We start from the raw sequence: 17,056 nt of genomic DNA, 5'->3' as shown, positions 1-17,056 counted from the left end.
CATAATGTCGCTCCTCCTCGCTTGCATTATCATCAAAAAGGGGGGGAATCTAATAAATTATATAATAAAGTGTCATTTCTGTTATTGTCCATTTAGGATCAGTCATATAAAGTAAGGTTTTAAGAATTCAGTTGGAAAAGTGTGTGTGCTTCATAAGTGGCAGCTCATAACACACTGAGCAGTTGCGACAATGTCAATTTTAGTTCTATTTATTATTAAAACTGAAACAAAAGCACCTTTCATGCTGGTGAATGTGTATCATACATTAGCTTTGAACTTCAGGCATATTCAGTTTGGGCTCTGTTTTGGTTTCCACTGATTACCAAGGAAAATGTCTGGGTCTTTAGCTAAATTATCCACTATGTCTATGCTAACAGGCAGCATCAAGCTGTGTTTTGGCAGGTGAACAGTACTCATGTATGAGCCTTTAATTTAAATCCCTTTTAAGATATGGGGAGTTGGACTGCGCAACTACTGCTGCTGGTACTGTGAGGCTCACCTGTGAAAATAAAGACAGCATCAGTCAGAGTTTTAGGTGTTTAAAGGTTTTGTAACACAAGCAGAAAATGTTAAAGCTGACAGGAATATCAGTAGTTCTGCAGGTATTTCCTTACTGTAAAAATCAAAGAGTTGAACTGAGAATGTCTGCAACGCCCACAGATTTCTTTCTGCAAACTGTGGAAAGTGACAGACCAGCCAAGTGGCCCACTGACACTGCCATTATTGCAAAAACCCAAGGTTACTGTGATACTGGAAACTTTCATTTTGTTTTACCTACCAGTACACTCTGAATATAGAACACAGCTACACTCTCGGGGTATTTGGCTGAGTTTCATATTGTGTTTTTTAGTTACAAGGTGATGAATATTGTAGGACAGAGACTGATGGATCAGCTAGTGAAAACAGACTTACTGGAACGTTGAAGTGTAATGAAACAGACGGAGGCATTCAAATGAAATTTCAGCAGTTTGCTGTATGAAGAGAGCAGATGGAGCACATGCAGCTGGGATGTGACAGGGTTTGTGTATGGATGTTTATTTGTTTGTGACTGGCATCGTCAAATGGTTTCTGCCTCCTCTGAGGCGTTAATGGCCATCGTACATCACAGTGCTTGTGTCTCCCATCGCGGCTGGGCCAGGCGCAGCCCGACACAAGTTAATGATCAGAGTTTGCAAAGGAAATGAAGATTTATGAGTTTTGGAAATGCATCTCTATCCCTGAAGTAGAAAGAAATGAATCTAGTTGAAAAACATGCCCTCCCATGTCTACATTTCATCGTCTACAACCTGTTGGTCTGTTTGTACTGAATGATCATAACTCCTCTCCCATCTGCAACGTAAGAGATCCTTTGGTCTTTCATATCAGACAGATTCGAGAGCTAAGAAGTTAGAAAGCTGGGCAAATACGATAACTAATAACAAAACTAAATGTCTGATAATGAGTTTCATCTTCTCCAAAGGGACTTTTGATATTTCTTTATGATCCACAATAGAGCTTTGGTAACCTTTATTTAAATTATCCTTTGAAGAATGCTCATTACTCATTCGTCAAGCTTAGTGAGATATATCTGGTACAGGAATACCACATAATCCGCATATTCTTACATTTAAAGGGCTAAAATCAGTGAATGTTGATGACATTTTGCTTGAAAAACTACTCAAAATGCGTACAGAAGAAGTCTAAAAGATCTGAGCCGGATGCACAAACATTACATCGCATTGAATTCAAAACCACAAAATGCACTTGTTTTGAACTGATTTATTGTCTTGAGGAAACACTGGATCCTTCTTTAAATATTTATTTACATTATTTACAGTTCAAACCTATTTTACATGGGTTGGTTGCATGCACATTATCATATATATATATATAAAAAAAAGTACAGATATTTACAGTCATTTAAGAGGGAGTAGTCTGTGCAATAAAAGGCACACATGACCTTTGACCCTGCATGAATGTCCCATAAGTACATTTTTCACAGATACTGCCACATATTGTGTTACCATGCTACACACACCAGGAGAAAAAAAGCACTCGAGCCGCTGCAGAGGAGACGTGTGTTGGTGTGTGATAGAGATTCACTGACAAGCAGCAGAGCCGTAAAGTGCCCTCTTGATTGTGCCTAGACACGATCCTATCCTCTCAGCAGCCTGAGGCAAAGTTGAAAGTCTTTTTCAGCCATAATGATAAACCAAGCAGAGACGGTGACTCACTAAGAACAGAATTCCACAATCTGTAGGACAATCTACAGTCATCAGAGATTCAGGATATTTGGCGAATGATTATCAATGTCCTACGTGCACCTTCTGTTTGATAAGGCAGTAAGGCCTGTTGGATGAGGCATGAGGCTAATGCTGAGAGACTGACTACTTGAGTTTTTTTCCCCCCCATACAGTCATAAGACGGCTGGGCTGGAAACAAAGGGCTAAAGGTGGTAATCACACGATTGGTCTGACTGGCAGCTTGACTCTCCAATCTGTTCTGTAGTCCTATGTTGAATTTTCTTGCCTGTGAAAACGAATAGATTTATATTTTGTATTCAGTCAATTCACCATTTGCTAAGCCCCACCACCAAAACAGCAACAGACCAAGTCGTAGTTTCAAAAATGTAATAAGAAAAAGCGAATTTGGATTTGTAAACATGCTAAAACATTGTGAACGGGCCTCTACTGTGATCAATATCCTGTGTAAAGAGATAATAATAGTAGCACTGTCTATTTTATCCTTTACAGAAGTAAATGACAGTAGCAAGTAAGCAGTTTACCACCTACAGAAGTACCCTAGCATTATTTCCTAAACCAAATGACAATTTCACATTGTGTAGGGCTACATTACAAAAATACCTGTTCAGAACTGGAACAACTACAGCAATGAGAGCAAGGAGTAACAAAAGCAGCTCTGCCCTCATCTTTATTTGGTTTGGAGGGAAATGAGCACTGAAACCTGTTTTAAAGAGCATCAGATTTGCTCGCTGGGTTTTTGTTACATTTTCTGCAGCAAAAGAAAATGACCTTGCAAGAATAGATAAAAATAAATCAAACCACTGTGACGCCTGTCCAAGTATGTCCTTATATATAGCTGTGGATTTCCACAGCTATCAACATAAACTGTGAACATGTACCAACACTAACTTGTAGTGGGGCTCAGCAAATGGTTGTGTGAGCGCTTGTTTTGTTGTTCGCAGCTTTGCTTTTTTAACTAACACTGGGGGTGCTGCTTTTGGATATTTAATGTTTAACAAGATGTGCAACTAGTCGACTAGACATTTAAATATTGCTGCTCTTGCTAATCAGTGCTAGAAGTGCTAGTCAGTTAAATGTATTGTCCTTTTTTTCTTCATGTACAACGGCAATAACTGGTTCAAAGAACTTGCTGCGCCACCGTGGCATCTGGTGCTAACCATGCTAGCCAGTGCTGTTGTGCAGAATTTTAAAAAACTAAATTAAGAGAGACTGTATGTCAGCTTTGTCAGGATAAACTGGAAAGTAACCAGGCATCTGACGTGATGTGCAACGATACTGTGCACTGGAATGTGGACGCTAGGAAGAGCCCAACGCTACTGTAGCTAGCCCTGCTAAGGTTAGCCAAAGGTTAGCCACCACTGCAAAATACTTTTTGTTTTTGCAACATTATACATGGCAGAAAGTGCTATACAGATAAGTAAATTTAAAATACTAACTGATAACAATTAAACATGATTAACGGTTTCATATAGCTCCACACAAAATATGTCTGGCCAATGTTATTATTTTATCTCATCTAACTTACTAGCAAAATTAGTCTTTAGGAAGATTCCTATTGATTACAGATTAATGGGTTTTACAGATTAAGCAACATATCAGCTGGAGCTATAAAAATCTACAACTTCTTCTTCCCATGATTATAAAAAAAAGGGACAACAGGGATCTGTCTTTTTTATGACTGAATTATTATCTTACATAATATATCAGCAGAAACATTATTATTACTCATTTCTACTCCTACTACAGATCTAAATGGATGTCCTCTTTTCAGTATGTTTTTCATGGCTGGAGCTTTTCTTTGTAAACTGAGTCTAAAACATGGCTTAATTACATAGCTGCAAAACAGCCTTGTGTTCATTTTCAAAGTATGACTAAATCTAGCTATCAGAGATTCAGCTGAAGTCAGCCAATGAGAAAGGAGCGACACTTAATCTCAACGGCATCTCCTCTGTAATACGTGAAAAGGAATTGGCACAACTATTTACACATCGTCAAGTAATGAAGTGATGCTGAAGTACAAGTCTCAGAGTTTGGGGCAACTCAAGGTTGGGCTGATCCAAGGTCAGATGATAGTTTATTGCTTCTGCATGTTTATAATAACTCTCTGAGTAGATTTTATGCAGAGTCATCATTTTTGTATTGCATCTTTTGCGTGACGCATTAACAGTCAACAAGTCCAAATTCAGACATTTAGGAGATTTTGATTCAGGTGTACATCATTTAAATTACCCCTCCCCCCCAAAGGTGTTTCTGGACTTCTGATCAGCACCATCTGCATCGTTCAGAAAATGTACAAGCACAGGGCACCACAGAGAGTGCCTAAAGCTACAGAACTACAAGATCCTAGCATTAAATAGAAATATGGAGATGTTTTGAAAAAAGAGCTAAATCCTTTCTCAGCATTATTACCATGTGAAACACATCACCAACCTGGTGAGCAGGGTCAGTTTGGCTAATTGGCACAGATAAATACATAGTGTACGGTGGAGTCAAAGTATACAACTTGTTAGTTTGGGAGTTTAATTACCCCACTGATCACATTTTTCAACACTCAGTCCAGTTTTATATTCAAACTACTATACAAATACCCTATTTTGTACATATTTATGGTCAAAATTCAGTGCACATCTTCTTCTTTGGCCAAATTGGGAAGATGCTATCTTAACTGTGTACGCTCTGTACACAAAAGCACAGTACAAAGATAACAAGTAAAGGGAATCAGATGCAAAATCAAAACATGAAAATGGCTATTTTACAGACTGACAGTACCATTTTTCTCAAAGTAAAAAAATCTGTCAAACAAGGCATTTGTTTGATTCAAAAAGCTAGCTAAATTCACAGGGTCAAGTTATGACTAATATTATCCTTCAACCTTTACCTGAGTTTCTAATCATAGCAAAAATAACACCCAAGAATGCTTCATCATACTGACCCCATAAAAATGTTTGCATTCATTACAACCTCCCCACCTAAAAAAAAGAACTCCAAAACCCCGATACAGTGGCACGCAAAAGTTTGAGCATCCCAAGAGATCTGAGATCTCAGACCTTAGTTCTGTCGTTTGGGCCGTGGCTTGATGATGATGCAAATTATTAAAGGCTTTGCAAATACTCATGCTCCAACACTAGAGCAGTCACTGTCCTCCTTCAGCAGCTGCCTAGCACTCTAAAAATGTAAATAATTGATGCCCACACAGCAACAGCTATAAGAAGATAGGAAAGTGTTTTTGAGGAGGCGGTCAGTTAGTAAACATAAATGAGAGATGGTGGTTAAAAGGAACGATGGATGGTTAAGTTGAGGTCTAGAAATCCTAAAGAGAAGTCTGGTGGACCGATGAAGTCAGAACAGAAGTTTGCGGTCACAGTGTATAAAGACGTCTGGGGAGAGTTCAGGTGGTAAAGTGGGCTGTCTACCAATCAGAAAGTCAGTGGCTCGATCCCTGACTCCTTCAGTCCACGTGCCGGGAAAACCCTGGCCAAGATACTGAAGTTAGCCACAATGTGCCACTGGAGTGTGACTCTGTGTCAGTGGTAGAAAGTGAATTTTCTGAATGAAACTTGTAGAAAAAGCTTTGAGTGCTCAGTTGGTTGGATGAAAAAAATAAATACTTAAGTCAATAAATCGAGCTTTGGTCTTATGTTTAAGCCAGTGGCTGGGGAAACCTTTTTTTTGCAAAAAAAACGCTAAAATAAAATTTTTACAAACATTACTTGCCAAGCCATTGGCACTAACAGACATTTTTAAAGGGGGTGCTCAAACTTCTGCATGTCACTGTTTTTGGAGTGGAAGCAGCTTCAAACTCATGTTGGACACATGAAACAGCAGCAGAACATACTCACGTATCAGAGCAGAGTTGATAGAAAGCCTGCTGAAAGCACTTCATACTCTCAGCACACTTTTGAACGTGAACACTGTTTTATGATCCCAGCATCACTTAACTCAACTACATACTGTATGTCTCTGGGTCTTTTATAAGGAAAAGTGCACTAAATCACCAATATATTATTTTTTTAACAAACCGAGTGATATTGCCTAACTGAACGAAGCTTAGCTGTAATACTAAGAGAGTGTGAATTGTGTGTTGCTGTTTTTTTGTAATTGAACGGTAAGACATCTATGTGTTAAAAGAAGCTCTTGTCATTTTGGAGCAGTACAGGAAAAGTTAATAAACAGATGTGAATGCTTGCCATTTTAAGGTGTCAGACAAAAAAAAACAAAGGAGATTTTTAAATTACTTTAAAGAGTCGCTGTCACCCGTCGACATGTATGGACGTGTACCTTTGTCTCAGTGGAACATGGCAGTGCTGAATCCGTTTAATTAAAGAGACACTAAATCAACACAGTGAGGGACGCCAGGACCTATCAGGCAAGATGGATAACCGAAACATCCTCTGAAATTGTCTATTTGTGTGTGTCCACAGTTTGTGCATATGTATGTGCTGCCCACACACATAATCTGCCACATAAACAGATTTGTACATCAGTGCACAGGTATAGGAAGTTTATTCCTGTCTGTAAGTATAGCAGCAAATAGTGGGTGGAAGAAAATTGGGATGTTAATAATAAATCCCTCTCAGTTATGACCTACTTTCACCCAAGTAATCTTGCCTGAAAAGCTGGTGAGAGCTGCGAGACCTCTAATTAAATTGGCTTCCTGGAGAAGTAGCTTGGACTCCTCAGTAAGGCTGGTCAGTCTGACACTCTTACTAACCTCAAAGATCAGAGTGGAGCAGGAAAAAAGGCCGGGGGAAACGAGTAGCGCTCCTATTATGCTTTGCGTCGAGGATAAATGGCAGGTATGAGCCACACACACTGACGGTTGGTTTGGATAATGATCTGGCTCTCTGCCCTCGATGCGGCACTCAAGAACGTGTGAGGAGCGTCTTCTGTTTGTGTCGTGTGCATCTGCAGGGGTGTTTCTTATTTTTGCCGCAGTTAGCACTTCCCAGAGCAGATAATAAAGTCTGTTCGGGTCCTCCAGGACCAGTGCTACCTCGGTTGTGCTACTGGACGTGTTTCCTATTTGCAAGGTCAGCAGCCAGACAGTCTGATAACCCGAGGCCCACAGAGGACAAATCCACACAGAGACCAGGAGCTACTCAGAGCATTAAAGAAAAAAAGACTTCAATATGTGGAGCACCAGGTGTTTTTGTACACGGAGACCCGTAAAAATGTTCACTCCCACCTCATACTGTAAGTCCAAAACAACTGAGGTAGGGAAAATAATAAATTAACACAAGATATTACAAAAATGAAAAACAATAAAGTTCCACTAAGATAGTGAGAGGAAGTTGATCGTAAAGGGAGAAAACACAGTCAAAAGCAGAAGACTAAGTGATGGTATTTCCAAGATAGTCTGTTGATCCACTGCTGTGAACACACAGTATGATTGTCCACTTGTGTTCAGCGTCCTAACAGCCACAACGCTCCCGAATGGATGAACACAGGTCTCAGTTCTTTAGCGTCCCTCTTGGGTTTTTTTTTTTTTTTTTTAAATTCAGGCTGTGTCTTAATTTTCAAACAACAGATGCATGAATACACATGTCTCTGAGCAGGTCCAGCTCACTGTTTGAAGGAACAGAAGGACACTTTTTCATTTATTTGACACCAAGTTGCAGTAGTTTTCATGTCAGGAGAGAATCCCTTTTTGCCTGATGCACACACACAGCCAGGCACGATGCTGTTTATCTTTTCCAAGTAGCACCACATTTGAATGGCACTTTCAAATTGGCAGTAAAAAACAATCTGAAAGGCAAAGACTTTTTCTTTTGACTACATATTTCACCTCGGCTTTGTCGTGTTGCCTTGTGACAAAGAAGGACAAAAAAAGACACTCCGATCGCCTTGGAAACTGTGATTTCAGTGTCACATTTCTGTGGTAGAAGCGAGCAGGTCACAGATCAGTGGCTCAAGTTGTGGAAAAATGGCTGACAAAGGAACCGCCGTCCCGCCGGTTCTCACCTCTTCCTCCACACCTTTGACAGCCAGATCTTCACCGTCTTGTCGCTGGAGATGAAGAGACAGAGGTGGGATGATGAGCAGTCGAAAATCAAGGCGAACACAACAAAGGGGAGAAAATAACAGAACATCAATCAGGCACTCCTGCTTTCAAAACAAGTCATTGTACATCAGACACAACACAAAGACACGAACTTCAAAGAGCACTTCGAACACACACACACAGACTTCATTAAAGACCCTTCCACATGGTGTCATAGTAAAAACACCTCTCCAACCTAAAGTTTAGGAGCAGGTTCATAACTCTGCAACAAGTAAATCCAATTAACCCGCCCACAGCATCACTGTTACTCTGCTAACCGTGCAGATTCATTTTCACAGTTCCGCTTGCTCATTCTCACCGTTCAGGTCCACTTTGTATTAGTCAATTGGGTAACGCACAGAACAACATCGCAGTTTCAATTAACACTACACACATATGTTGCTCATAAGACTGTCCAAAGTCTACCCCGCTGCTCGCTCCATGGCAGCAGGCTTCAGCCTCTCGCGCAACCCTGGTAAAGGTAAGCGAAAGAGACTGGGTGGATTTTTTAAGCTATAGACGGTATACATAAGATGGACGTAGTGCTGTGATGTCACCCACTGGTCACAAAGTAGCGTTTTTGAAGTGTTGACTTGATCATTTCTTTTTTCACAGCATTAACTACAGCCTTACTGCTTCCACAGGACTTAAGAAGGCAAATAGAAATCAGGTACCGCTAATCAAATTCACTTGGTTTAATTGATCATGAGCAAGTGTGAGCACTCCTATAAAAGCAGAAACTTTGGCAGTTTTCTGGTGTGTTAACAGAGCGCCAATCTTCCCAGGAGTGGACATCCCTGTGTGCGACAGATGGCCTCAAGCACCGCAGCAAATCTACAACAGAAAGGCTGAAAAAGAAAAGAATAAAAGTGTTGCAAAAGACTGATAAAGTCATACAGTTACTGCTGCTATAATCTAGCGAATCATGGGATGAATTTAGTTACACTACATGGAGCTTTTTCCAAGCTAAAGCCTGTTTTATTTTTATTTTCTACTCTGAGGTTGTAGCTCACAAAAGGAATATGCAGGTATAGATTGAGGGATCATTATGGAAGTGTTCACTGATGACTGAGATCACTTTAGCCTCAGGGTGATTTTCTCAAACACTTCTATGAAATAGGACGTCTTCAGTCACAAGACTGCACTAAATATCTGTAGCCAGAAAGCCAGAACCCAGCTTAGCCCAAAGGCACCAAAAACCACCAACCAGCACCAATTAGTTAACTTATCTTAATTGCAGGGTTTCTGCAAGGGATATAAACTCAATAACTAAAGGTCTTCTTCTTCTTCTTTTGACTGCTCCGCCACAGGAGATTGTCTACTGCCATCTCACCTTTTCTCTAGCATCCTCTTCTGCCACTTCAACCCTCTCCATGTCATCCTTAACTACATACATGAACCTCCTCTGTAATCTTCCTCTTTTTCTCCAACATGGCAACTCTATATTCAGCATCCTTGGTCCAATATATCCACTATCCCTCCACTGCACATGTCAAAACCAGCCTTGAGTCTCTAACTCTATCTCCATACTGCTCAGCCTAATCCTGTCCATCCTGCTCACGCTAAATGAAAATCTTACCATCTTCGGCTCAGCTTGCTGTCATCAAAGGAAGTCTCAAGTTGAACAACTATACCATTTCCCTTGTTCTCTTTTACCTCTTTATGAATACACTCACAGTTGCAGCTTATATCTAAATAAATAAAACAATTCTCATCTTAAAATCTCCCCCGCAGCCTGGACGGACCCTGAAGACAGCCATGTTTGCTGAACACCGGCAGAAATACTGCCCATTATTGATTAAACAAATATACGGTGGCATTGATTTTCACATCTTCAAATCTCACTGAAGCAACTATGTAACTAAATGTCAAAATAGTCATTTTTAATAGTCCAGCACGCACAGACAGAATACATCTGCACACACACACACACACACACACACACACACGCACACACACACACACGCACACACACACACACACACACACACACACACACACACACACACACACACACACACAAATGACAGATTCAGAACAGAGCTGTGAGCTGCTTCCAGTCGAGAAGAAGCTGTTTGTCTTTGTGGAAGAAGGGGTCCGCAATCAAACCATTAACCACGAACAGATTACAAACTGAGCCAAACAGACCGGCACAACAAAAACACCAACAAAAAAATAAATAAATAGAAAAAAGAGAAAAGCAAAGAGATACAAACTTGTGTCACCCACGTAAGAAAATTCATAGTAGGGAAAAGAAAAAAGACAAGGAGAAGAAAGAGGAAGTAAGTTAAGACGATACCAGAGGAGGGAAGGATTGGTGAGCAGAGAACAGGCAATCATGGGAGGCTGGTGGCTCGGCCCTTGATGGCCAGGACCCGTCGAGGAAGACACGGGGTCAAGCCTGGCACATAGTTCCACAGCTTCACCCTGCAGTCACTGGGTTTGACAGAACGGGGGAAAGCAGAGGGGCAGGAGGAAGGGAAGGGGTGAAGAACAAGGGAGGAGAGGAGGAAGGCGGTTTGAGAGACCAAACATGAGCCGCAGAGAAGGTGACCGAGAAACAGCGAGATTAAAGACGAGGATAAGAAGTGAAGGGAAGTTAGTCGATCTCAAGCGAAAGCCCAACAGCTGAATGAGGAGTGAACAAAATAAATAAAAACCAGCAGACTGAGGAAACCACAAAATGTCTCACTGCATCACACACTTACAAGTAAATAAGCATTATCTTTGTCTGATGCCGCTGCGAGCTCAACAGAACAAATCTGGCCAAAAATAGGATGGAGTATGACCTTCTCACTGCTGACACATACCTGCGGATTACTGCCTGAGATAAAGTCAGCATCATTTAGAATTTCACTGTGAAAAACATTTTTGGCAAAGGGCAAACATTTTAGTATCCACTAGTTTATAAAACTCAATTGTAAGCACTACGCTCCCTGGTTCCCAACCTCCACACCCCATCCATGCTTTTAATAGACTCACCCTTCAGTTGCTCTTACTGTCAACAACCCTTGTAGTGAGTTTAGATCACGGTCATTACAAAAGGGTAAAACTAATGCACATGCTGAGCACTATTATAGACAGCAGGGTGAGATTGCTATAGTGAATAATGCAAACTTTAAATATACATATGTGAGGAGCTACTGTAACTCTAATGGCCAAAAGTTAATACTGGTTCAAATAGAACGGTGTCAGATAACATGTTGCATCACATTTTGTTGTAAATGGGGCTGCATAGCTGCAGACCAGTCAGGTCTGACCCCCAACAATGGGTACATGAGAAAAAGTATTCCCTGTGGCCTCTTTCCAGGAGCATATCGCGCCCTGCCACAAAGTAAAAATTGTTCAACAACGGTTTGAGGAGCACAAGAACCAATTTGAAGTGTTCATCTGGCACCAAAATTCCCCAGATCTCAATCCAATCAATCAATCAATCATCTGCAGGATGTGCTAGACAGACAAGTCCGACCCATGAAGGCTCCACCTGGCAAACCTACAGGACTTAAAAGGATCTGGGGCTAACATCTTGGTGTCAGATACCACAACACACCGTCAGGGGTCTAGTGGAGTTTGTGCCTCGACAGATCAGAGCTGTTTTGGCAGTAAAATGGGAACCAACACAATTTTAGGCAGGTGGTCATAACATTATGTCTAATCAATGTATTTAGACACTTTGATGGAGTTACAATACTATGACAGGGCACAGTTTTAAATGAAATTTACCTGGAAGCAGTAAAGATCTGTCTTGAGTTGGTACATATGGCATTAATGGGGCTCTCGTGACCTCTGATCTCTCCAATGGGAGTGAAGTTGTCGACGTTCCACACTTTCAGCATGCCGCCGCGGCAGCCGCTCAGCAGCATGGGCCTTCCTGGTACATATGCAAGAGCACACACCCAGTCCTTGTGGGCGTTTGGGATTTGCTGTGAATTCAAAGCAAAGAGATGTTGGGAGTTAAAGAAAGATGCGATTGCATTAAAAATGAATCCAGTGGTTTTAAAGCAGGTATGTTTGTAAGACATCTGGGTCACCGTGTTCTATAAAGTAAGTTCTATAAAGTATGCTAAGTGCTTGGTGTTTAACGGATAGAAATTATCAACAGTAAAACAGGATTTATTTATTTTTTTAATGGAAAAGGGTACAGCATTGTTGCTAGGCAACATATAAGAACATGTATGGTTGAGAGACTCAATAAGAGACTGTATTTAGACTCAATTACGTAGTTATTCTTAGCTCGTGTGTCTGCGCATTCAGTATTTCACAAAGGCAGCGCAATGTACGAGCTGAATGTGGAATATCTGTTTCATGTTTGCTAAGATAACCCCACTGACATTACAAAAATGCAGAAACTGTCAGAATGAGATTAATTGTATTCATTTCAAGAGCACGCTCCAGAATTTATTTTTGTATTGTGACAAAGACCATCTAAATGGACACTTGTTTGTTTTTTTATTGCATTTATTTATGAAATAAAGGGAAAAAATGAAGAACATAATGAACCATGTCTTAGCAGAGGGGAGATATTAAACCTTATTATTTTATTATTATTTTATTTTATTATTTTTTCTTAAAATTAGGTGAAATATTCAAAAACGCTATTTGGATTTTGTGCAGGACTTTTATTATTACCTAAGCTTTGGCTTTGCTGTTGTTTTTCTTTTTTATTCTGTTTATCTCAGCCTACTGGGCTGCAGATTAATTTAGCTCTGAAGAGTGGAACACCTGCACAGGAGGATAACTTTTATTATGTTAATCTGCTTTTGCCTGTTTTATTAGCTTCTGACATTAATGTTATTTTCGTGCATTTTTCAGATATGCTTTTAATCAAAACGACAGCGCACTCTTCTAAAGTCACTCCTTACTTTTGTTCCCATCAGGTTCGTTTTGGTGGAGGTTTTTTTTTGTCTGTTCTACTTCTCTAATTTGTACTAGCAGTTACTTATAAATGTATATGGCTGATTGGCATGTGTCGAAAAAGATGCACAATTTAAAACAGAACATATCTTATTCCCCTTTTTCTTACTCTGCAGGAACGCAATTTACCATTAAAAATAAGGTTAATTTATGCTACAGCAGACCTGCAAATCACAAACTGCTACTGAACAATAGTCCGAGCTGGGAGAGATTTCAATGTTAGGAGGAAAATTATCCAAATAGCTATAATTTCCTCTGTAACCCCATAATCTACTGCAGAGTTCACATTGCTTTGAATAAACATAGGTGTGTGTTTAAAACAGCAAGACAAAGTAACTGTTGGATGAAAACTGTGTTTGGTTACATTGCCTGCTAGCAGACAAAGAAAAACAGAGGACAGAAAGAACCTGAACACCCGCCCATGGTGCTCACACATAAGGATTATACTCAGACAGCCTTCTCAAGTATAGTATCTCCAGGTCACAAAAAAATAAAAGCAGACGTGGAATTTCACATGGAGCCTTGTGTTCACCCTCTGATGGTGAAATTTATAGTACGTCAACGCAAATGGATCCAAGCTGACCCTCACAGATGTGTAAAGTGTAACACTAACAATAATCAGCTGAATATAGGAAGGATCCTACTCTGGCAACATCTGTTTTTAATAAATATGTCTAGCTGCTTAATCATTCTATTATTCTTTCTATAATATTAATGGACTTTACAGGTTCCAGCTAATGATCGATACAAAAAAAGCTAAACTTAAGATCACAGTATCACAACCTTGAATTAAAACCTGCAACAGACGATCTGAAAAAGGTGTTTAATGCCAGAAAAGTTTAATAAAAAATAACAGTACAGGGAGTGCAGAATTATTAGGCCAATGAGTATTTTGTCCACATCATCCTCTCCATGCATGTTGTCTTACTCCAAGCTGTATAGGTTCGAAAGCCTACTACCAATTAAGCATATTAGGTGATGTGCATCTCTGTAATGAGAAGGGGTGTGGTCTAATGACATCAACACCCTATATCAGGTGTGCATAATTATTAGGCAACGTCCTTTCCTTTGGCAAAATGGGTCAAAAGAAGGACTTGACAGGCTCAGAAAAGTCAAAAATAGTGAGATATCTTGCAGAGGGATGCAGCAGTCTCAAAATTGCAAAGCTTCTGAAGCGTGATCATCGAACAATCAAGCGTTTCATTCAAAATAGTCAACAGGGTCACAAGAAGCGTGTGGAAAAACCAAGGCGCAAAATAACTACCCATGAACTGAGAAAAGTCAAGCGTGCAGCTGCCAAGATGCCACTTGCCACCAGTTTGGCCATATTTCAGAGCTGCAACATCACTGGATTGCCCAAAAGCACAAGGTGTGCAATACTCAGAGACATGGACAAGGTAAGAAAGGCTGAAAGACGACCACCACTGAACAAGACACACAAGCTGAAACGTCAAGACTGGGCCAAGAAATATCTCAAGACTGGTTTTTCTAAGGTTTTATGGACTGATGAAATGAGAGTGAGTCTTGATGGGCCAGATGGATGGGCCCGTGGCTGGATTGGTAAAGGGCAGAGAGCTCCAGTCCGACTCAGACGCCAGCAAGGTGGAGGTGGAGTACTGGTTTGGGCTGGTATCATCAAAGATGAGCTTGTGGGGCCTTTTCGGGTTGAGGATGGAGTCAAGCTCAACTCCCAGTCCTACTGCCAGTTCCTGGAAGACAACTTCTTCAAGCAGTGGTACAGGAAGAAGTCTGCATCCTTCAAGAAAAACATGATTTTCATGCAGGACAATGCTCCATCACACGCGTCCAAGTACTCCACAGCGTGGCTGGCAAGAAAGGGTATAAAAGAAGAAAAACTAATGACATGGCCACCTTGTTCACCTGATCTGAACCCCATTGAGAACCTGTGGTCCATCATCAAATGTGAGATTTACAAGGAGGGAAAACAGTACACCTCTCTGAACAGTGTCTGGGAGGCTGTGGTTGCTGCTGCACGCAATGTTGATGGTGAACAGATCAAAACACTGACAGAATCCATGGATGGCAGGCTTTTGAGTGTTTGGGTTCATTGAGAACATGGTTGTTGTTCAATAATAAAATTATTCCTCAAAAATACAACTTGCCTAATAATTCTGCACTCCCTGTATGGAAGTTGCACATGAGCAATGCAATTTGAAAGCAAAAAGAGAAATCTCTCATATCCTCCTGAGACCATATGTCCTCACATGGACGTGTGAACGGCTTTACTGACATACCTGCAAGCCAGCAGCTGATTTTTGTTGAAAAGCTACTTTACATAAAGGTTAGGTACTCAAGGAAAAGCACGAAAGTACTTTCATCAAAAATTTAAATACATTTTTAAACCATTGAAGTTTCAGGGCTACCAAGGATTACAATCTCTTTACATAATGACAAATGGAGGCTATCTACACCTGGTTTAAGGCCTAGTAATCGCTGTGCTGTTTAAGTGTGTGGTGTCACAATGCCAAGTACTAAAGGGCCTTCTCAGGCCTCCAAAAAAGGTGGATGTCCATGACTCTGTCAAAGAATTCAAAAAGACCTCCAAAAAAAGCTCTCTGCAAATAACGTCGATTTTGAGGGAATAATAACATCTGTACAGAACTGCTGGCCCTGCCAATTGTGACCTTGAGCCTTTATCACTGGATCTGCGGGTAACTCTTGCATTTGTTGGTGTTAAAGAATAGTCCAGGTTACAGTCAGTGTCTATAATCAGATTCAACAAATTAAACTTGAATGGGCAGCTTTGCGGGGATAGGTTAATTGGTCAATCTAAATTGCCCATAGGTGTGAATCTGTGAGTGAATGTGAGTGCGAATGGTTGTCTGTGTCTCTGTGTGTTAGCCCTGCGACAGACTGGCGACCTGTCCAGGGTGTACCCCGCCTCTCGCCCTATGACAGCTGGGATATGCTCCAGCGCCCCCCGCGACCCTGGAAAGGATGAGCGGAAGCGAATGGATGAATGGATGGATGGGCGGCTTTGCAAGAAAGTGCCTTTGATGCCAAAAACCACATTCGAGAAAAACTCAGTTTGCCAATGAACAGACAGAGAAAAGTGTTTGGAATAACATAGAAATCAAGTTAGAGCAGTTTGACCACAATAACCGTAGACCTGTTTGGGTTCCATTTTCAGCCTTAGAAGCTGGGGAACAAGACGCCATTAATTCAACTTTAAATTCTGCATCTTATAAAGAGTACTTGGAGATAATGTTAGGCCATCTGAAGGTAGCTTGAACCAGAAATGACCCTTTCAACAGCATAATCAAGCCCTGGTTTGAATTCCACTGAAATGTTATAGAGGCTCGATTTAAAGCAGGCTTTACATATAAGAAAACCCACAAAGATGCTGCTGCTGCTGAGTGAACTTGCACGGTGAAGTAGTCAGTCAATGTCAGAAATTGCTAGACTGTTATGCAAAACATTTACAAGAAGTTATTACTGCTAACGGGTTGCAGTACCAGCTTCTGAGGCCAAGGGTACACTTAATATCTCACAGTATAATATTACCCCCATTTACAACTTTGTGGAATAAAACATTGAAAAAGTTATCTTCTTCCTCACATTTATCTTTAAGTGTGTCAGCTTTGTCTGTAGGCTTTGTTTCAATGAGGATCCAGTGTTTCCCTATGTAAATATGTCAATAAAGCCAACAATTTATATTGGATGTACTCACTTTTTTCATATGCACACCGTAAGCGTTAATGCCGGCCGACACCTCCAGAGAGCAACAGCTCTCTCCAACATCCACGGCATAAGCAGGTCGATAAAGTCATAAAAAAAAAATGCACGCTTGAAATTGTTTTTCAGAAGGTATATTAAGCTATTTATCAAGCCAGAGGGA

General features: G+C 40.6%; 1 protein-coding gene across 3 annotated transcripts in view; it reads right to left on the bottom strand.

Moving 5' to 3' along the window:
• Window positions 1-1,749: 1,749 nt before the first annotated feature.
• The window catches only part of kif21b (kinesin family member 21B), a 70,467-nt gene continuing 55,160 nt past the window's right edge, over window positions 1,750-17,056 (bottom strand). For all 3 annotated transcript variants that reach the window (XM_086291933.1, XM_086291934.1, XM_086291935.1), the window contains 3 exons: window positions 12,007-12,206; window positions 10,583-10,719; window positions 1,750-8,249 (listed from right to left, as the gene is read on the bottom strand). In XM_086291933.1, the coding sequence (XP_086148059.1) occupies window positions 10,620-10,719; window positions 12,007-12,206 (300 nt within the window). In that variant the 3' untranslated portion in view covers window positions 1,750-8,249; window positions 10,583-10,619. The remainder of the gene's footprint in view (window positions 8,250-10,582; window positions 10,720-12,006; window positions 12,207-17,056) is intronic.

This window comes from Aulonocara sp. 'chitande type north' Nkhata Bay, linkage group LG5, assembly GCF_057382095.1.
Source record: "Aulonocara sp. 'chitande type north' Nkhata Bay isolate Kocher_YH1m ecotype deep benthic linkage group LG5, A_spYH_male_GT1.1, whole genome shotgun sequence".
NCBI classification, from domain to species: domain Eukaryota; kingdom Metazoa; phylum Chordata; class Actinopteri; order Cichliformes; family Cichlidae; genus Aulonocara; species Aulonocara sp. 'chitande type north' Nkhata Bay.
Note: the sequence above shows the minus strand (reverse complement) of the source record. Positions and strands in the feature narration are given on the sequence as shown.